The sequence below is a fragment of the Chiloscyllium plagiosum genome, unplaced genomic scaffold (genome assembly GCF_037043375.1).
Source record: "Chiloscyllium plagiosum isolate Xiang-an unplaced genomic scaffold, Cpla_swu_hap1 HiC_scaffold_53X, whole genome shotgun sequence".
Classification (NCBI taxonomy): Eukaryota; Metazoa; Chordata; class Chondrichthyes; order Orectolobiformes; family Hemiscylliidae; genus Chiloscyllium; species Chiloscyllium plagiosum.
Genome location: NW_028270191.1, coordinates 16,173,898 through 16,196,111, shown reverse-complemented (window position 1 = coordinate 16,196,111; position 22,214 = coordinate 16,173,898). Strand labels below are relative to the sequence as shown.

The window sequence follows — 22,214 nt, the reverse complement described above, 5'->3', positions numbered from 1 at the left end:
CTTTTTTTATAAAATAGGGCTACTGTGGTCAAAAAAAGACTGCAAATATAAATTCCACATTGTCTGCCAAAGTCCGGTGTGGGACTATGAAATGTCACACCTGTCAAATGTCCAAGTAACTTCAAACAGACAGAGAGAGACATAAGAGCAAGATATAACAAGGAGGTTGAATATTCTTCCCTCCCCAACCCCCACAGCCACAGGTCACCTCTTACAGACATTTTATTTTGCCTTTGCCAATACCGTGTGCTCTATGTGTACCTGTGGAAGAAGGTGTGCTAATGAATGGAAGCATACATAGAGTAATAGGGTGTTATGGACTAGGCCAGACCACTCAAAAAATCTTTAAACAGCCTAGACCATAACTTTGCTATTTGTTAAAAAATTATGGAATTAAACACAAAGAACAGAAAATAGAACACGTGATAACTTATCCTAACGAAATCCGATTTAATGGTGCTTTTCTGATAACACACACATCTCTTAGCACCAACAGTGAAACATGGCACAGGCAACTCACAGTTCAAAATCAGAAGGGTAGACGACGAGAGAGTATCCAGCCTTTCTTCACACACACAACTGCTGAACTGAAGCAAAAAAAACCTCAGCTCCCAGGACTGGCCGCTCCCCTTTTATTATTTCGAAAACATGAAAGCCTTTGGCTAAACATCTGTTTAGGAGGAAACAAAAAAGGCCCAATAATCCATTCATCTCTGCACCAATTCAGCCGTTTCGGAGCCTGGGCTGTTTCATGACCCCTCTGAAAAAAATCAAGGACACAGTAACTTTGAGAAAAAGGACCAGCTTTGTGACAAGGGTCGGGGAATAGGTTTAAGTGGGTTTCGGAGTGTCGGTGTGGACTTGTTGGGTCAAATGGCCTATTTCTTTATGCACGCCCAGACTCTCAGCCACACCGCACGCTGCCCTCGAAGCGGCTGCGGGGGTGACGAGACTGTCACACACCTCCTTCTGGAATGTGCCTACGCAGAGGAAGTCTGGAGAGGAATGCAGTGGTGTTTGTCGAGGTTCGTCCCGAGCAGTGCCGTGACGCGGGACTCCGTGCTCTACGGTCTGTTCCCCGGGACGCACACCGAGACGAACATCAACTGTGCCTGGAGGATCATCAACTCGGTGAAGGACGCTCTCTGGGTGGTCCGAAACCTGCTGATCTTCCAGCTGAAGGAGTTGACCCCGACTGAGTGCTGCAGACTGGCACATTCCATGGTCCAGGACTACGTGTTGAGGGACGCGCTGAAGCTTGGGGCAGTTGCTGCCAAGGCGCGGTGGGGAAAGACCACTGTGTAAAGTCTGCCTGCCTAACGAAGAACAGGGGGCCCATGCAGTCATTTGGGCTCTGCTGACGCCTCAGCTAATTATATAGGCATATGATCAAAAAATGTACAGACCTGTATAAAAATGATAAGTTTTGATCTCTGTATGTACATGTTTACATATGTATGGCATGACCAACTGTACAGACCATCAAATTATTTTATGAATAAAGTATATTTTTGAAATAAAAAAAAATTCTACACTGTAGGGATTCTGTGATTCTACATGCACACTAGCCTAGGTTCAAGTACAAGTGGGTGGCACAGTGGTTAGCACTGCTGCCTCGCAGTGCCAGGGAGCCGGGTTCAATTCCAGTCTTGAGTGACTGCCTGCGTGGAGTTTGCATATTCTCCCCGTGTCTGCGTGGGTTTCCTCCGGGTGCTCCGGTTTCCTCCCACAGTCCAAAAATGTGCGGGTCAGGTGAATCGGCCATGCTAAAGTTGCCCGTAGTGCTAGGTGCACAAGTAGGGAGTAAGTGAATGAGTCTGGGTGGGTTACTCTTAGGAGGGTCGGTGTGGACTTGTTGGGCCAAAGGGCCTGTTTTTGCACTGTAAGGAATCTAATCAAGTATGCTGCATAGGTCACTGTTAAAGAATTAAAGATTAGTCCCTCCTGCGTTACTGGTAACAGGACAGGAATCTCTCGCTCGGAGTGCTGGTAGCCAAGTAACCAGCAGGCCAGTCAGAAAGAAACAGGGCAAGTGTGATTCACTTGCTCGGTGCTGCCAGCCAACCAATGTCAATAGAAACAGGACAATAAGACTAAAATTAACCTGGAAAAGCCAAGAATCCTGAAACTGACTGTTTAACTATCAGTGTTCCACTATTTTTCACAAACATTCAGAGGGACTGACTCATATCTTTAAAATTTTTTTTGAAGAAATTATTTTGGACTCACTTCTTGTTCCTAATCTGTGTGCACGGGTGTTGCATAAATCTTTCCGTTTGTGTTTAGTAACTCATAAACTAACTCTTTCATCAACGCAAGAAAGCCTTGATAATTTGGTAGTTTTCAGATCATACATTTATTTGATTTGTGAGAAAGGTGTCCACAAGGGAGTGATTTTGGATGTAGGTTTGCTCGCTGAGCTGAAAGGTTCATTTCTAGACATTCCGTTACCTTACCAGGTAACATCTTCAGTGGGCCTCAGGCGAAGCACTGCTGAAAATTCCTGCTTTCTATTTATATGTTTGGGGTTTTTTTGGGTTGTGATGTCATTTCCTGTGGTGAAGTCACTTCCTGTTCTTTTTCTCAGGGGGTGGTAGATGGGGTCTAACTCGATGTATTTGTTGATAGAGTTCCAGTTGGAATGCCATGCTCCTAAAAATTCTCGTGCGTGTCTCTAGCTGGCTTGTCCTAGGATGGAGGTGTTGTCCCAGTCGAAGTGGTGTCCTTCCTCATCTGTATGTGAGGATACTAGTGAGAGAGGGTCACGTCTTTTTGTGGCTAGTTGGTGTTCATGTATCCTCGTGGCTAGTTTTCTGCCTGGTTGTCCAATGTGGTCTTTGTTACAGTCCTTACAAGGTATTTTGCAAATGACATTAGTTTTGTTTGTTGTCTGTATAGGGTCTTTCAAGTTCATTAGCTGCTGTTTTAGTGTGTTGGTGGGTTTATGGGCTACCATGATGCCAAGGGATCTGAGTAGTCTGGCAGTCATTTCCGAGATGTCTTTGATGTAGGGGAGAGTGGCTAGGGTTTCTGGACGTGTTTTGTCTGCTTGTTTGGGTTCGTTGCTGAGAAATCGGCAGACTGTGTTCATTGGGTACCCATTCTTTTTGAATACACGGTATAGGTGATTTTCCTCTGCTCTGCGTAGTTCCTCTGTGCTGCAGTGTGTGTTGGCTCATTGAAATAATGTTCTGATGCAGCTTCGTTTGTGGATGTTGGGATGATTGCTTCTGTAGTTCAATACTTGGTCTGTATGTGTTGTTTTCCTGTAGATGCTGGTTTGAAGGTCCCCATTGGCTGTTCGCTCTACTGTGACATCTAGGAATGGCAGTTTGTTGTTGTTTTCCTCCTCTTTCGTGAATCTTATGCCAGTAAGGGTATTATTGATGCTCTTGAAGGTTTCCTCTAATTTGTTTCATTTAGAGGTGTAGTGGACAGCGAAGAGGGTTACCTCAGATTACAACAGAATCTTGACCACATGGCCAATGGGCTGAGAAGTGGCAGATGGAGTTTCAATTCTGATAAATGCGAGGTGCTGCATTTTGGGAAAGCAAATCTTAGCAGGACTTATACACTTAATGGTAAGGTCCTTGGGAGTGTTGCTGAACAAAGAGACCTTGGAGTACAGGTTCATAGCTCCTTGAAAGTGGAGTCGCAGGTAGATAGGATAGTGAAGAAGGCGTTTGGTATGCTTTCCTTTATTGGTCAGAGTATTGAGTACAGGGGTTGGGAGGTCATGCCGCGGCTGTACAGGACATTGGTTAGGCCACTGTTGGAATATTGCGTGCAATTCTGGTCTCCTTCCTATTGGAAAGATGTTGTGAAACTTGAAAGGGTTTAGAAAAGATCTACAAGGATATTGCCAGGGATGGAGGATTTGAGCTATAGGGAGAGGCTGAATAGGCTGGGGCTGTTTTCCCTGGAGCGTCGGAGGCTGAGGGGTGACCTTATAGAGGTTTACAAAGTTATGAGGGGCATGGATTGGGTAAATAGGCAAAGTCTTTTCCCTGGGGTCGGGAGTCCAGAACTAGAGGGCATAGGTTTAGGGTGAGAGGGGAAAGATATAAAAGAGACCTAAGGGGCAACGTTTTCACACAAAGGGTGGTACATGTGTGTAATGAGCTGCCAGAGGAAGTGGTGGAGGCTGGTACAATTGCAACATTTAAAAGGCATCTGGATGAGTATATGAATAGGAAGGGTTTGGAGGGATATGGGCCGGGTGCTGGCAGGTGGGATTAGCTTGGGTTGGGATATCTGGTTGACATGGACGGGTTGGACCGAAGGGTCTGTTTCCATGCTGTACATCTCTATGACTCTATGATGACAAAGGTGTCATCCACGTAGTGGACTCAAAGTTTGGGTTGGATGAGTGGCAGAGCTGTTTGTTCAAGTCTCTGCATTACTGCCTCTGCTAAGAACCCTGATATCGGAGATCCCATGGGTGTTCCGTTGGTTTGTCTGTAGGTTTTGTTGTTGAAGGTGAAGTGTGTGGTAAGACATAGGTCCACTAGCTTGATGATACTGTCCTTGTTGATGAAGTTAATGGTGTTTGGTGTATATGTCTTTGGGTCTTCTAATAGTGTAGTCAGTGTTTCCTTGGCCAGGTTAATGTTGATTGATGTAAACAGGGCTGTTACATCAAAGGAGACCATTATTTCATCCTCTTCTATCTTAGTGTTTTTGATGGTCTTCAGGAATTTTTGGGTGTAGTCTGTAAATGAACCTTCAAGCTCAGCGAGCAAACCTACATCCAAAGCCTCAACCTGAGTTACAAATCTTCTCAAAACTCACTAAGGGAGTGATCTTTTTAAAGTAACCTTGCTGGGGACCAACCGAGGCAGGTGAATAAAGCCAGTTCATCCCTCCTAACCCACGAACTTAATCCTTTAGGGAATTTGCCTCGAACCATAATAAGTTGGGAAACCTTGGTTGGGGTCTGACTGTATCACTGTAGAGAATACAAAAAGTATTTCAGCATTGGCTGTAAACCAGAGAAAAGAAAGAGGTACTTGGTGAAATTCTAATCACCTAGGAAGCAGTACTGAGAAACTGATGGAACTGTAGGCTGACAGGTCTCCAGGTCCTGATGGATTTCATCCAAGGGTCTTAAAGAGATTAATGACGTAGTAAATGCATTCACTAGATTCTGGAAAAGTTCCATTAGACTTGTGACAATACTATGGCTTTAAGAGGTATATCTTGTCCTGTGTTTTTTTTTAAAATGATGAAAGGTTGAGAGAGAAGTGACTAGCAGTCTACTCAGAGCCACTAGAGTTGGGCTGCATGGTAGCTCAGTGGTTAGCACTACTGCCTCACAGCACCAACAACCTAAGTTCAAATCCATCCTTGGGTGACTGTGCAAACCCCACACACATTCTCCATCGGTTTCCTCCAGGTGCTAGAGTTTCCTCCCACAGTCCAAAGACATGCAGGTTACATGGATTGACCAAGCTAAATTGCCCATGGTGTGCAGACTAGGTGGACCAGCCATGCGAAATGCAGGGCTACAGGGGTAGGTAAGTTCTGAATGAGATGTCTTTAGGAGGGTTGGTGTGGACTCAATGGGCCAAATTACCTGTTTCCACACTGTAGGGATTCTATGAGTAAACAGTTTGAGAGGCCTTGGCTTTTTTAAGTTGAATGTTGGAATGATAGAAACAGCCTGAATGGGTGGGGTGAAGCTCCCACAGAAGCAGGATTTTTAGTTCTACTTTTTCCAGTAGGAGTTGCTGGGTCTTGAAGCTGGGTTTGGAGTATATCTCTCCCTACTACTCTCTCTCTCTCTCTCAAGTTTTCTCTTTATTTTTCTTCCTCCTAGACTGAAGAATTGCCTGAGACAATTTATTTTATTGATTTTTTGCTTTTATGGGATATTAGTATATTGGAACAGTTACTGTTTATTAGTTAAATAATCTATTATTCTGTTAAGTTTCCCAATAGGTTAATTATTCCAATTTCTTCTTTCTTTTGTTGCATTTTAACTATTGTGTTTGAATAAATGTATTTTGTTTAAATCTGGTAGTTTAACCAATCAAATTACACTCAGAACACAATGCCTGACACTTGCCTTTAAAATAAGAAAAAGTTAGGATCTAGGCTATCTTCTTAACATAATTTGAGGGCTTGGTCTGGTCCATAACAGATTGGAAAGTAACAAATATAACCCCTCTATTCGAGAAGGGAGGAAGGCAGAAAAGAGGAAATGATAGTCCAATTAACTTGATACTTGTCTTGGAGAAATTGTTAGAATTGATCATTGAGGAGGTTATGGCTGAGCACAAAAAAACTCAGGGTAATTGGGAAGAATCAGCATGGTTTCTGAAAGCGAAATCATGTTGTACCATTTTATTGGAAATTTTTAAAAGGGGAAACATGTACTGTGGATAGATGGGAACCTGTAATTGGATTTCCAGAAGGCATTTAACAAAATACCACATAAAAAGTTAATGTCTAAAGTAAGAGCATATTAGGTAGGTGGTACCATTGTATCATGAATAGAATAATGGCTGGCTTACAAAAATAGTACTGTACATACTCATGGATCTTTGATTGCTAGAATGTGATAAGAGGAGTTCTGCAAGGGATCTTTGCTTGGGCCTCAGCTTTTTACATTTTTTATCAATTATTCAGATAAGGAAATTGAAGGTTTGGGAGCTAAATTTTCAGATGACACAAAGATGGGTACTAAAGTATACTGTGAAGAGGACATTAGAAAGATGCAGACATATACAGGTAGGTTGAGAGTGTGGACAACGATTTGGCAGATGGAGTATAATGTAGCAAAATGTGAAGTTGTTAACTTTGGCAAGAAGAGTAAGAAAGTAGATATTACTTAAATGGAGAATACTTCAGAATTCTGAAATAGAGAGATCAGTATATTCCAGCATGTAAGTCACTACAGATTTGTATGCAGGTACAGCAAGTAATTAAGGCGGCTAATAGAGTGCCATAATTCATTTTAAGAGGAATTGAACATGAAAGTAAGGATGTTATGCTTTAGTTATAGAGGACATGTGTGCGACTGCATCTCAAATCCTACTTGCAGTTTTGGTCTTATTTAAGGAAAGATGCAAATGCATCGGAGGTGGTTCACTAGATTTGATACCTAGAAAGAGCAATTTGTTTTACGAGGGAAGTGTTGAAAACAAGTCTAGCCTATTCAAAGAGTTTAGAAGCTTGATGTATTCAAGATCCCAAATGATAACGTGGATATGGAGAAAATGGTGCTCCTTGTTGGTGAGTCCAGAACAGGGACAGTTGTCAGAGAGTTGTGCAACTTTGGAATGCTTTACCTCAGCAAGTGGTGGAGGTGGGGGTCATCAAATATTGAGACCAGGCAGGTGGATTCTATTTGGTTAAGATCATTACCATGGGGTTGCATTAGAATTAGTAATAGGTAAAAACAATGACTGCAGATGCTGGAAACCAGATTCTGGATTAGTGGTGCTGGAAGAGCACAGCAGTTCAGGCAGCATCCAAGGAGCAGTAAAATCGAGGTTTCGGGTTCCTGATGAAGGGGCTTTGCCCGAAACGTCGATTTTACTGCTCCTCGGATGCTGCCTGCTGTGCTCTTCCAGCACCACTAATCCAGAATTAGAATTAGTAATGCCCAATCAGAATCTACCTGCCAGTCCGAGACTTAAGAGCGAGGTTTAACTGCTCTTGCTGTACCTCCAATTATGGCCTGACCAATCCGCATTCTCTTTTCTTCCCCAGATCATTTTCTTTGTGACCTACTTCAGATGTGTGCGAGATGAAAAGTTTCAACTTCTAGTCTCCTTTTAGCAATATTTTAGTTCTTTACTACCAAGTATTTATGAATATTTTAAGGTGAAAGTAGATAAATTCTTGTTAAGCAAGGGAATTAAAGTTTCAGTGTCATTGGGAATATGAACTTCAGGACATAAATAGATCAGCCATGATCTTAAAGAATGAAAGATGTGATGGGGCTGAATGGCCTACTTCATGTTTTGCATGAATCCAGAGTTTATTCTTAGTTTCACATGGCAAAGTAGAACCATCAATGAAGTAGTGAGCAAAGTTAAGTTTAAGCAAAGTGGAAACTATGTTATGATAGTAATGCTCAAATGAATTGACTGTCTCAATCTTTCTCAATCACTACTTTATCTGATGTGTGGCTACCACATTCCACTCCCACTGTTACAATATTGTAATATTGTGAATTAAGAAGTAATCTCAAATTGAGATAAACTCAATTTACTTTGAATAGGTGCATGAAAATGTCCTGCCACTGCCACCATGAAAGTAGGTTGCAATTACTTGACATATATACATAATCACAATATCAAAACTATAGAATTCAAAGAGATCATGTGGTCACACTTGCAAAGGAACCTTTCCAGCCACCAGAGGTCATTAATCTATAGTAATGTTCTTTAGAAGGTAAACCTATGAATTGGGAAAGGTCATAAACACTTGAATGGAATCATGAAGCTTAATTGGGGCACTCAACGTTGTCAAATGTGAACAACAAATAAATTCAAGCAATTAAATTACGTTTTGCTATCAGATTATGAAGTTCGACAACATTAGTTTTTAAAATACTAAAAACTGACTAGTTTTCCTTCCTTACGTTTTTACGGAATTGTTGTACATTTAAAAAATGACGACCCCTTGACAGCAGCACAAAAACATCACAAAGCCTCTGCAGCCCGCGCGGAAAACGGTACGTTGCAGCGCATGCCCAAAGCCTCGAAGCAAGGGTGACTACGTTGCTCAAAGAACTGCGAAATGAACCGACCGGAAGTAATATCAACGGTCAGCCTTGCATCAGGCAAGAGAAGTAACCATTTGCTAATATTAATTATATCGATTTCAAGGTGGAAATAAAGTTAAACCATTTCGTAAAGAATAAAGTGAACATAAGATAAATGATGGAAATACTGGCGAAATAGTTGCATCTAATAACCAGAAAATGGAAAACACGTCTTCGAGATTTGGTAGTTGGTTCTAAGGTTATATATTTAATTGAGTTTACTCTTCCAGGTCACACTTCTGGCTCCATTTTTCATCAGTAGTTAATCTAAACATTTAGTGCCAAAGTGGAAATTATGGACGACCACAAGGTTAAGTTTTATATTTGTAACACATGCTTTGCAAAAACAATCAGAACTTGCATTTATACAACATTTGATTGCATAAATATAACTAATGCCAAAAGAGAAAGGAAACCACCCTATCTGCTTTCAGTTGAATAATTACTGCCGACATCAATTGATTTAATAAACATCAAGCCCATTTTTGTATTCAGGTGTGTGCTCTGCCAGACAAACATTGATTTATTATTTGTCCAGCATACCTTGTTTGTGTGGTACCAGTAATTGGGATGCTTTTTGGAAAATCTTCCAGAATTGCCATTTCATGGTAATGTTGCTGGATGGCACAGCCATCTTCAAAAAATAAGCCTCCAGCAACATCTGCCAAAACAAGATATTGGGCGGAATTTTACCAGAAATTGGCTGTCATTTTTGCCCAGTTTCCCTATGAGCCAAAGCAAATTAACTTGTGCCACTTTCCCTCGCTTGCCTCGTTAACTATGCAACATATCCCTCTGGTGCCAATCTGTCATATTCTCCCCCCTTGCCACAGTTAGAAATACAGGTGGATCTGCTGGGACATCTGGCACAAGCACCATCATTGACACTCAGTCATGTGTCCCGGTCAAGCACTGGCAGCCCACAACTGCCCTCCACAGTTCATATTATTTGCCCTGAACTTATCAGACAGAGGTTAATTGATAGTTGAAAAATGTCGTGCTGGAAAAACATAGCAGGCCAGGCAGCATCCGAGGAGCAGGAGAATCGACGTTTCGGGCATAAGCCCTTCTTCATTCCTGAAGAAGGGCTTATGCCCGAAACATTGATTCTCCTGCTCCTCGGAATGCTGCCTGGCCTGCTGTATTTTTCTAGCACGACATTTTTCAACTCTGATACTCCAGCATCTGCAGTCCTCACTTTCTCTTAGAGGTTAATTGATACTCCACTTTGCTGACAGGGACCTTGTGATCCTGCTTGTTGGAGGAGCAGGGTGGGTTTTTACAAAAAAAAAATCATTTGTGGGATGTGGGCATCACTGGCTGGCCAGCATTTATTGCCTGTCCCTAGTTGCCCTTGAGAAGATGGTGTGAGCTGTCTTCTTGAACTGGTGCAGTTCACCTGCTGTGGGTTGACCCACCATGCTGTTAGGGAGGGAATTCCAGGATTTTGACCCAGCATGCACTTCCTACCAATGGAGCATGCCCCAAGATGTTAGTGACCGCTGGAAATCTGTATGAATAAGTAGCATGCTTAGGGTTGCCAGGTTACTGCTCTGACTTTCACGTAGAATCATAGAGATGTACAGCATGGAAACAGACCCTTCAGTCCAACTTGTCCATGCCGACCGGATATCCTAACCTAATCTGGTCCCATTTGCCAGCATTTGGCCCATATCTCTCTAAACCCTTTCTATTCATATACCCATCTAGATGCCTTTTAAATGCTGTAATTGTACCAGCCTCCATCATTTCCTCTGTGTTCGTAAATCTGTCTAACTCAGCCTTGAACCTAACTCTACAGTCAGTGTCTCAGTCTTCACTGCTGTCCAGTGAAGAGAATTCCAAAATTTCCCTTCATCTCTTTTTGAAGTGGACCACCTTTTATTTTGAAACTATCCCCATTTCTAGATTTCCTTGAAGGTGACAAATCCTTTCAGAATCCTTTCAGCACCTAAAGCCCCCCAGATTATTACAGATTTTAATAAGATCACCTCTCATTCTTCTAACATTGGGAATAGTCTCCGTCTAGGTTCTATGCTGAGGGTGGAAGAATGAGAAGCTGCATATCAATGAGGTCAGGTGCTTTCATAATGAGATGTTAATATATGCCAATCCATGTAAATCAGCCTTTCATCGCTCACTAATGAGAATCTCATCTCACCGTTCAACTCAAGGTTGAAAAATGGGACTTTTTACTCTGAAAGGCAGGATGCCTCTCACTGCAGATCTCACGTGATTCCCCCACTTTTCTCACCAATGCCCACTTCATTTTGGGGCTGGAAGATTCTGCCTGTTAATTCTTTGGATATGACAATATACGCACAGCCAGGAGGACATGTCACCAGTCTCTGGTTTCTCCTTTCCTCTAATAACATCAGCTTAAGGATTCCAGGCAGCAACCCAGAAGCCAATAATCCTCAGGGCAATAAGGCACAATAGTTTCACATAACGTTTGGATGAGAGATTCAGAACCCCCTATTCCAGGACAAACAGGAAAATGTAATGGGTCCCAAAGCCAACAGGAATATCGTAAAACTGAGTTCTGCTGCATCTTCCAACTGTCCCACCTCACATCCTGAGAAGAAAATGACTTCCCTCATTTTTTAAACACTCATTTGTGAATTGTCTATTAGGATTTTCAAAGGAGACACTTTTTTTGTCACATTGAACTAAACTTTCCCTTTCAAATGCCTTCTATTTTTGTTCTTTCACCATATCTTTACTTTAAGAAGTATAATTTCAAATAAATAATTAATTTAAAATGTATTGTTTGAAGTTAAAATAAATTAATTGTTATTAATTGAAAACTGTCTCAGCCTTTATTGTGATACTTGAAATATTTCAGACAAGGTCTTTGAATCACCAGTTCATCTACAGATATACTGCTGAATGTTTTTCTCTTCAAATTATTTCATTATGCACAGCAGTTTAAAATGTAATGTATAAGATGTCCAAAGATTCAAGTATTTTATGAAAAAATAATGTAAGTTGAGGATTGTTTCAGTCCTCACTTCCTTTTTAAGCTTTTCCATATCAAGCAACAAATGGGACCTGCTCCAAAAGCTCTTCCACTGCTGCTCCAAAGCAGGTAGCAGTAAGGTTGAAGATTCAGCACATTTTTCCTGATATCTTGTGAGGAAATAACTAGATGATGCTTGCTAGATTAGAAACACAACATTGGGAGTCACAAGTATATATGCATATCCCACCACTCTAAGATTTCATATTAATGGATCATCACATCGTAAAGATCACTTGCAGTATTTTAAAATCAGATCTTTTATCTAAGAAATAATCAAATCATTGTATTTTAATCATTTTTATTTCCTTATAGAAATAAATTATAATTGTTCCATTCACATTTTAATTATTTAAGTTCACAGAATTTCTGCTCTTGTTCTAAAAAGGCTGCATTTCACGACCTATGCACATTGTTAGTAAGACTTCATTTAACATTTTGAACAAAAATGAAAAGAAGTTTCTATCATCTTCATTGATACTCATGACAGGCTAAGAAAAAATGAAAATCCATTCTAATGTTTTGCAAAATGCAGGCCTATTTAAATAAGAGGAATATTGTCTCTTTAAAATGATGCTTTTCTTCATTTGTTACAGTTTAGGTGAACACTTATTTTACTGCATCTCTATTTTCACTACAACAAATTTGCAACAAAATAAAACAAGATTAAACACAGCATTACCTGACTTTACAGCACTTTTACAAACAATTCCTCCACTATATCATAAATAACTTTTACATTCACCTTGAACTGAAACTGCAATCACATTACTCCATTTAAACAATACTGTAAACAAACAATTTATATACCTGGGTCTTCACATCTAAATATCTGGGACTAATAAACAGAAACAAAAATGGCATCACTAAAATATAAGCCATTTTGGCTTTACTATACTTTTATATTTCTTAGTTGAAGGGGTCTGTGGTCATCTTGTGTATGCGAACTATTAGTCCATCCTTCAGATTTAGGCCAACAAGCTTCTGCTTGGTGGACCAAGTGGATTTGATTTCCGCTTGTACTTTTATTTACATTATAACTGTCATAAGACTATAGGTTTTCTGCAACAAAATAATCTATTAATATATTTCTATAAGTCTCTTTTAAAATAAAATAATGCGTCTCTATTTCTACATGTCCACTAGAAAGAAGCTATATTAAAAATTTGTGCCTGCACTTTTTTAAATTCACTAAGGATATATTTTCATATTTTAATTTTCTTTTGGTATGTATACATTCAAAATCATAAAATGGAAATTACTTGTTTGATAGCTGTGTTTCTCCAGGAAATCAGACAAAAACAGTGCTCTAAAGATGTTACATAATGATACAAGATTCTAAAATTGTGAATTGAAGTATCTGAAGAAATGAGTTTTAACAGCAGAATAGAGTTTTTTTTTGTTATTGCCAGGTGCCCTCAACAGCCTGCAACCAGCACAGTTTCAATATGGTCTTAATTGTTATGATGACACTTCAGATTTAAAATGTCTTGGAGGACTTGGGTTTTGAAAGATTGTGGAAAAACAGCTTTATTTTGAATTTTATGGAAATGCGTGACGTGGTTTATTTCAAAGAGGTAACTGAAAGCTCATTGGACATTGGAAATCACATGAGTAGTGATAACTTGTACTGCTGTAGACTCCTGCTAAGGTTGTTTGAACAGTGACTGGATGGAGGATGCTTTGATATATGGAATTAGTTGGGAAACAAAAGCCTATGGGGAAAGGCTGCCCCTTAGTCATTCCTATTTTGAAAAATACCCTGTTTTGATTTCAAAGTAAAATCGATTGGTTCTTCTGGAAGTATGATTGCAAGAACTTCTCAATATTGTATTTCCTGAGCAAATTGCATCTGCTACGACTTCAGAGACAATGATGCATGATTAGTGATTTGACCACATATATCAGAACATTCTATGCCTTGGCAATTATGCCTTCAAGAATGGCCCTAATGACCAGAAAGTGTTATTCTTTATTTCAGTGAACCTTTGCAGAGAAAAAGCAAATTTTCTCTTTTCCTGAAGAACACTGGTTGATAGATATTTTTATTTAAAACCTGATATAGATAAGATTTTTAATTTGCTATATCAATATCATAATATATTATGTTGTGACCTGTGGCATAGTGGGAATAGACCGTCAGTGCACTCCACCAGTCTCTGTTGTAACATAATATATAATCCTTTGAGAATTGTAGTGGTGTTTTAGTCCATGACTTGGGTTTCTCTACCTCTATGATACGTTATGAACTAGAGATAAGTCTGTTATGTTCTTCCTGAAAACACCATCTTTTTTCCACCCAGACATTACCTTTCTCCTTCAGCTGAAAACTTTTTGACTTTAGTGTCAAGAGGTATGTGGTGATCTTCAAGTATATTGATAATCTCTGCTGATTGTAGATGGTCTTACCTAGCATTAGACATAGACTTGCTCACCACTTGCCCTCAACAGCTTATTCTTTTTGATGAACTAGTGTTACTTTCATGGCACTTACATATATATCAGTTTTGATACTAGATTTAAATTTGCATTTTTAATCCTTTCTCATCGAATGAATTTCTGACATTTCTTCCCTAACACGAAAGAATAAATGAAAATAATTATGTATTGCTATGCTATTGCACTTTAAGCTTCCCATCTTGTTAAAAGTACTGATTTAAGAAACAGTTAATTAACTTACCTTATGATTATTTAGAAGTGAAATTATCTGACAATATATAAGCAATTTAAAACATGACTACAGAATGTCCTTTGAAGAATGTGGCAGCAGATGCTTCCGGTGGGAACAATTTAAAAATGAACTTGCAAGTTAGGAAACGTTTTATGTACTCAGAACTGAACTTCACAGGGTATGATTTTGCAGGTTTTGTTTAATATTTGTATTTTTCTAATTAGTTCTGAAGCTTTATATAATCACAGCATTCTAAGCTAATTCTTTCATCCTGCACACTTCAGCATAATAACAAATATTAACTAAATTTTGTTTATCATATCAATGCCATACAATTGTTCATCATTCATTTTAGTACCCCTCAAAGTTCACAACAGGGATATTACTGCCAGCAGGCTGATGAGGGTTTCAGATGACAGAAACCTCTCAATGTCTATTGGTAAGGGATTCTTAGAAAACATTTTCAGAATTATCTTTTCACTAGCCATGTAGTATATTAGTAGCGATTTTAATTTGTACAGTATATTGCACTGCAAGTTGCTTTATTAATTAGAAAGATAACATTTAGTGACCAAGGTACATGTAAACAATGTTGATAGACAATAGATCTTTCATGCAGGGACATGAAACATACCTTGAAGTGTAGAAATAACATGAAACAGCACTGGTGATCACACCATAATTGTAATGCAGTACATATAACAAATCTAATTATTCTTACCATCTATACATCAATTGTTTCAAATTATATGCTGGTTAGAGATTAAGATCTTTCAAAAGGTCGATTTTTGTCAGGCATTGTATCACAAAACTGAAAATTTTTAAAAATGCATAAAATTACATTTCTTTCAAGAGTTCAAACTTTTGCTCGGGTCAATCTAATCACTTGCAAAAACAAAATCAAAATTAAAATTATACTTCAACTTCTTTTTGAAAGGTCTTAATGGAGTTCTTAAAAGGACAATTTGTTGCCTTCAATTTGTTTTATTCTTCAACGATGTTCCAGGACGCAGTGTTGGTGTTTGTTTGAAAACCTCTCTACTTTGGCTCTTCCCTGAGTCAATTCCAGCTTCATCCTTTTCTGTCAATGTTGGGATTAAAACCTAAGAATAAACAAAAGATGTGAATTTATATCATGCCTTCAGAAAATAATGGCTCAGATCACTATTTTAGGAGGAAGATGTGAGGTGGATGGAGAGGAATTTGCATGTAGGGAAGTTGTAGTGATTGTAATGAGGTTAGCCAGGTGGACCTCAGAAAATGAGTTCCCTGATTGGGGATGTTAACCCGGTCCAATCAGACAGCCCTGGCTGACAGATATAAACAGGAATGTCCTGCACACACACACACCATGGGTGCTGGGGATAAAATAAGCACTACCGCACTTAGGTGGTAGTGTGGGGGTTAAATTTAAAAAAAAAAGGAAAAAAAAAAGAAAGAAAAAAAATATATATAATTCAGAGGAAGGGCAGTGCTTGTCACTGGCCACCTGGGTGTTTGCCTATTGTGAGTGTATGTGTAAGGACTCTCCTTGAAAGAAAAAAAAAAAAAATAAACAGGAATGTCCTGCACACACACACACCATGGGTGCTGGGGATAAAATAAGCACTACCGCACTTAGGTGGTAGTGTGGGGGTTAATAAAAAAAAAAAAAAAAATGGAGTGTCACTGCCCTTTGATGTGAAGGGCAGTGTTTGTCACTAAAAAAAAAGAACAGGAGTGTTACACAGCATTGCCCTTTGATGTGAAGGGCAGTGTTTATCACTGGCCACCCAGGTGTTTTCCTTTCTTCCTGGTGGTGGAATAAAAAAAAAATAAACAGGAATGCCCTGCACACACACACACCATGGGTGCTGGGGATAAAATAAGCACTACCGCACTTAGGTGGTAGTGTGGGGGTTAATAAAAAAAAAAATAAAAAAGAAAAAAAAGAAAAAAAAACAGGAATGTCACATAGCATTGCCTTTTGTGTACGGCACTGCTTGTCACTGGCCACTCGGGTGTTTTCCTATCTTCCTGGTGGTGGAAATTGAATAAAGATTCGTGCACTTTATGTCTCTCACTGTGTCTCACACCTGCACACACACACCATGGGTGCTGGGGAAAAAAGAAAAAAAAGAAAAAAAAATATAAACAGGAGTGTAAAAAAAAATAAACAGGAGTGTCACACAACATTGCCTTTTGTGTAGGGCACTGCTTGTCACTGGCCACTCGGGTGCTTCCTTTCTTCCTGGTGGTGGAAATTGAATAAAGATTTGTACACCTGCACACACACAACATGGGTGCTGGGGAAAAAATAAGCACTACCGCAGTTAGGCGGTAGTGTGGGGGTAAGGAAAAAAAAAGGGGAAAAAATAAACAGGAGTGTCAGAGATTTTGTTCAACTGAAGAGCTGGCTCTGAGGGAGCTGGATCTCCACATGTAAATAAAGGGTGACTTGGTGGCAGGATACCGGCATCTGGAGTTATTTCAGTGGCGATGAGAATAAAGCATGTTACAGAAGAAATTCTGATGGAGGTGGACACCCTCGGCAGGCCCCTGAACTTGGGGGACACCACTTGAGTGAAGGCAGTTCCACGGCCTCATTCAGGACATATCTTGAACATCGGGACTCTAGATCAGCCCACAGCAAAATCCCAAAACAAAGCCGAGCCTTGGCCAAATGGTTAACATTTTCTTCAGCATCCTGACTGGCAAACCATTGTGCTTGCTGCCAGTTTACGTACTCAAGACAGCAAAAGTGTCCCACTTGACCTAAACTGAGTAAGAGATCTCATAGGGTGATATCCAGGAGGTACACACCCTGGAAAGCCCACCTACATTTGGTTTGGAACAGTGGCTCTGATTTGGATGTTGCTAAGTAATTTCAATCAAAATAAATGTCTAGTTAAACGGTCACCCAGTTCTAATGGAGAAAGTGAGGACTGCAGATGCTGAAGATCAGAGTCGAGAGTGTGATGCTGGAAAAGCACATGCCTGAAACGTCGATTCTCCTGCTCCCTGGATGCTGCCTGACCTGCTGTGCTTTTCCAGCACCACATTTTCGACTCTGATCTCCAGCATTTGTAGTCCTCACTTTCTCCTAGTTGATTTCAACCTGACTGCGAAGCCTCTTCCAAGGATGCCTACCTTGAAGAAGTTCTCCTCCTCTCTCTACAAGGATCTCAGTGAGTCTCTTTCACTGCACTCTCCAGGTCATCTCCTCTGCCCTGAAACTCTTCAGCCATGGTTCCAGATTAGATTAGGTTAGATTCCCTGTAAGTCCACACCGACCCTCCAAAGAGTAACCCACCCAGACCCACTTCCCCTCTGATTAATGCACCGAACACTATGGGCAATTTAGCATGGTCAATTCACCTGCTCTGCACATTTTTGTGATGTGGGAGGAAACCAGAGCACCCGGAGGAAACCCATGCAGACATGGGGAGAATGTGCAAACTCCACACAGACAGTTGACCGAGGCTGGAATCGAACCTGGGACCCAATGCTGTGAGGCAGCAGTGCTAACCACTGAGCCACCGTGCCGCCCTAGTGGAGGTTGATACCGACACAGCTTTATCAGTTATCGCAGAACCAGTCTTTCACAAAATTTGCTCTGGATTCCAACCCTTAAGTTTGCATAAGGCCTCGTCTAAACTGAGAAGCTACATGGGGCAACCTTGACTGATTAAGGGTATAACTTTGGTTCCGGTCTCTTAGGAGAAGCAGCTCATTCAGCTCCCACTGATTGTACTAAAAGGCTACCTGATACTGGCTTAACTCCACCAGGGTCATCCGGGGTCTCCAAAATAAAGATAGGTCTGGTGGCCGGGTTTGGATGTAGACATAGCTGCATTGGTGGGGCAGTGCCCAGAGTGCTAACAAGGACAAAAATTACAGCCAGCTGCACCCCCACATTCATGGGAATGGCTGGGTAAACTCTGGACTTGTCACATGTCAACTATGTAGGTCCTTTCATGGATTCAATGTTCTTAACTCAAAGTGGCTGGATGTGCAGAGTTCATTCATCAAACACGGGGATGATAAGAAAACTGCATGCATCTTTTACAATACATGGACTCCTGGAAGTGTTGGTCACAGATAATGGGCCATTGTTTACCAGCAGGAAATTTGAGTATTTCCTAAAGTTAAATGGTGTTCGACATATACCAAAGCTCCACATCATCCATCATCCAGCGGTCTGGCAGAAAGACCAGTCCAAACTTTGAAGGCAGGCTAAATACTAAAGTTTCAATAACTGCAGTATCTGTCCTGGTTCTATTTGAAAATAGGACCAGCCCTTATACTACTACAGGGATAGCTTCAGCAGAGTTGCTAATGGGGAGAAGACTCCATGCCAGGTTAAATTGGATCTTCCCAGACCTGAGGGAGGGAGGGAAAGGGAATGAAATGGCATTCGGAACACCAATGCCGGAAACAAGACTCCACTAAGTGAGAGAGACAGTTACTTCAGGGGACAAGTTTGGTATAGGAACCACGGGAATGGCCCTGCACAGGTAAGAGGTATGGAAGATGCAATGTCAGGTCCAGTGACGAATAAAGTTCGAATAGGTGCAACAGTCCTAAACAAGCATGTGGATGATATGAAAGCTGCAAACACTCAAATGCTGTCAGAACAAGACATGCCCGGCTCCTTGACGGTGTTTCCAACTGTTCTGGAACCTGTGGGTTTTCCCTCTCTGTGAACATAGAAACATAGAAGATAGGAGCTGGAAGAGGCCATTCGGCCCTTCAAGCCTGCTCCACCATTCATCATGATCATGGCTGATCATCTAACTCAATAGCCTAATCCTGATTTCTTCCCATAACCTTTGATCCCATTCACCCCAAGTGCTAAATCTAGCTGTCTCTTGAATACATTCAGTATTTTGGCATCAAATACTTCCTGTTGGTGATGAATTCCACAGGCTCACCACTCTTTGGGTGAAAAAATGTCTCCTCATCTCCGTCGTAAATGGTCCATCCTAAATCCTCAGACTGTGACCCCTGATTCTGGATGCACTCACCATTCAGGAACATCCTCCCTGCTTCTACCCTGTCTAGACCTGTTAAAATTTTATAAGTCTCTATGAGATCCCCCCTCTACCTCAGAATCTGAATTGGACACGGCAGATGTCACAATCTTAATGCCTTTACCACTTGAAGAGGAGAATGAATTTCTTCTGAGATTCCGGGCACAAGAGGCAAGCTACTGCGTGTTACATACGCCAGTCTCAGAGGCAGAGTTGGAGGAACCTGACCCAGTGCTAAAACACCCCAACAGCAGCTACAAAAAAAAACTGGCCAATGTCCTCAGACTTGGGGGGGTGGGGGGTATATAGCAATTGTAACAAGATCAACCAGGTGGGTCACAGATCAGTTGTCTGACAGGGGCCGTTAATCTAGTCCAATCAGGGAGCTCTGGCTGACAGATATAAACAGGAGTGTGGGCGGCACGGTGGCACAGTGGTTAGCACTGCTGCCTCACAGCGCCTGAGACCCGGGTTCAATTCCCGCCTCAGGCGACTGACTGTGTGGAGTTTGCACATTCTCCCCGTGTCTGCGTGGGTTTCCTCCGGCTGCTCCGGTTTCCTCCCACAATCCAAAGATGTGCAGGTCAGGTGAATTGGCCATGCTAAATTGCCCGTAGTGTTAGGTAATGGATAAAATGTAGGGATATGGGTGGCGGGTCGGTGTGGACTTGTTGGGCCGAAGGGCCTGTTTCCACACTGTAATGTAATCTAATCTAATAATGTAATCTAATCTAATCTAATTTAAAAAATTAAATAAAAAAAAAATAAAAATAAAAAAAAAACAGGAGTGTCCATTTCCAACCGGGCGGTGGGGATCCCCAGTGGAGGGCTCTCTACGCGGGAGTCCTCCCCCTTTCTCTCGGGGATCTGGAGTGGAGGGTGCTGCACGCAGCAGTCCCCTGCAACCGCAGATTGCGGTGGTTCATGGACTCCCAGCCCAACTGCTTGTTCTGTGGCGCTGTGGAGTCCGTGGACCATGTATATATTGGGTGTGGGCGTTTGCACTCCCTTTTTGATTTTTAAAAAAACCTTCTCCTCTGTTTTTGGCTGCACTTCAGTCCCACGCTCCTGATCTTTGGGCACCCGGTACGGAGGAGGGAGGGCAGGTCTGAAGACCTCCTCGTGGGTCTGCTCCTGGGCCTGGCCAAACTGGCCATCAACAGTTCCAGGCAGCGGGCCGTGGAGGGGGTCGTTAGGGCCGACTGCCTGCCCCTCTTCCGCGGTTACGTTAGAGCCCGGGTGTCCTTGGAGAAGGAGCACGCGGTGTCGACCAACACCCTGGAGTTGTTCAGGGAGAGGTGGGCGCCGCAGGGAGTGGAGTGCATCATTTCTCCCTCCAATTCTGTTTTGATTTAGTCCCTACCCTCCCCTTCACTGTTTTGATCACACAGCACTGCCCTTTGATGTGAAGGGCAGTGCTTGTCACTGGCCACCCGGGTGTTTTCCTATCTTCCTGGTGGTGGAAATTGAATAAAGATTCGTGCACTTTGTGTCTTTCACTGTGTCTCACACCTGCGCACACACACCATGGGTGCTGGGGAAAAAAAATAATAAGCACTACCGCACTTAGGTGGTAGTGTGGGGGTTAAAAGAAAAAAAGTTAAAAAAAGAAAAAAAAAATAGCAGTGTCCCCCTCACTGTTTTGATCACACAGCACTGCCCTTTGATGTGAAGGGCAGTGTTTGTCAAAAAGATAAACAGGAGTGTCCATTTGCCACCGGGCGGTGGGGATCCCCAGTGGAGGGCTCTCTACGTGGGAGTCCTCCCCCTTTCTCTCGGGGATCTGGGGTGGAGGGTGCTGCACGCAGCAATCCCCTGCAACTGCAGATTGCGGTGGTTCATGGACTTCCAGCCCAACTGCTTGTTCTGTGGCGCTGTGGAGTCCATGGACCATGTATATATTGGGTGTGGGCGTTTGCACTCCCTTTTTGATTTTTAAAAAAACCTTCTCCTCTGTTTTTGGCCGCACTTCAGTCCCACGCTCCTGATCTTTGGGCACCCGGTACGGAGGAGGGAGGGCAGGTCTGAAGACCTCCTCGTGGGTCTGCTCCTGGGCCTGGCCAAACTGGCCATCAACAGGTCCAGGCAGCGGGCTGTGGAGGGGGTCATTAGGGCCGACTGCCTGCCCCTCTTCCGCGGTTACGTTAGGGCCCGGGTGTCCTTGGAGAAGGAGCACGCGGTGTCGACCAATACCCTGGAGTTGTTCAGGGAGAGGTGGGCGCCGCAGGGAGTGGAGTGCATCATTTCTCCCTCCAATTCTATTTTGATTTAGTCCCTACCCTCCCCTTCACTGTTTTGATCACACAGCACTGCCCTTTGATGTGAAGGGCAGTGTTTGTCACTGGCCACCTGGGTGTTTTCCAATCTTCCTGGTGGTGGAATTTGAATAATGATTTGTGCACTTTGTGTCTTTCATTGTGTCTCACACCTGCACACACACACACCATGGGTGCTGGGAAAAAAATAAGCACTACCGCACTTAGGTGGTAGTGTGGGGGTTAAAAAAAACAAAAACAAAAAAAAAACAGGAGTGTCGGAGGTTCTGTTCACTCTGAGAGCTAGCTCTGGATCAGTGGCAAGGACTCTCCACATGTAAATAAAGGGTGACATGGTGATGGGAGACCAGCCTCTGCGGAGTTATTTCAAAAGGGAAGACTGAGGCTGTGGTTGTCAGGATTTAATATTTTAAAAAGATCCTCCTTGTCCCTGGCTTCAGGAGCCAAGCAGTGACTTTGG

At 41.9% G+C, this 22,214-nt stretch overlaps 1 protein-coding gene and 1 pseudogene across 3 annotated transcripts in view; both read right to left on the bottom strand.

Moving 5' to 3' along the window:
- Positions 1 to 567: 567 nt before the first annotated feature.
- LOC148134652 (uncharacterized) lies at positions 568 to 14,211 on the bottom strand (annotated as a pseudogene).
- Positions 13,284 to 22,214, bottom strand: part of LOC122543353 (electroneutral sodium bicarbonate exchanger 1-like) — a 449,950-nt gene continuing 441,019 nt past the window's right edge. For all 3 annotated transcript variants that reach the window (XM_087985536.1, XM_087985538.1, XM_087985537.1), the window contains one exon: positions 13,284 to 15,569. Coding sequence is in view for 1 of the 3 variants with exons in the window: in XM_087985538.1 (XP_087841664.1) it covers positions 15,563 to 15,569 (7 nt within the window). In the remaining 2 variants the exon portion in view is untranslated. The remainder of the gene's footprint in view (positions 15,570 to 22,214) is intronic.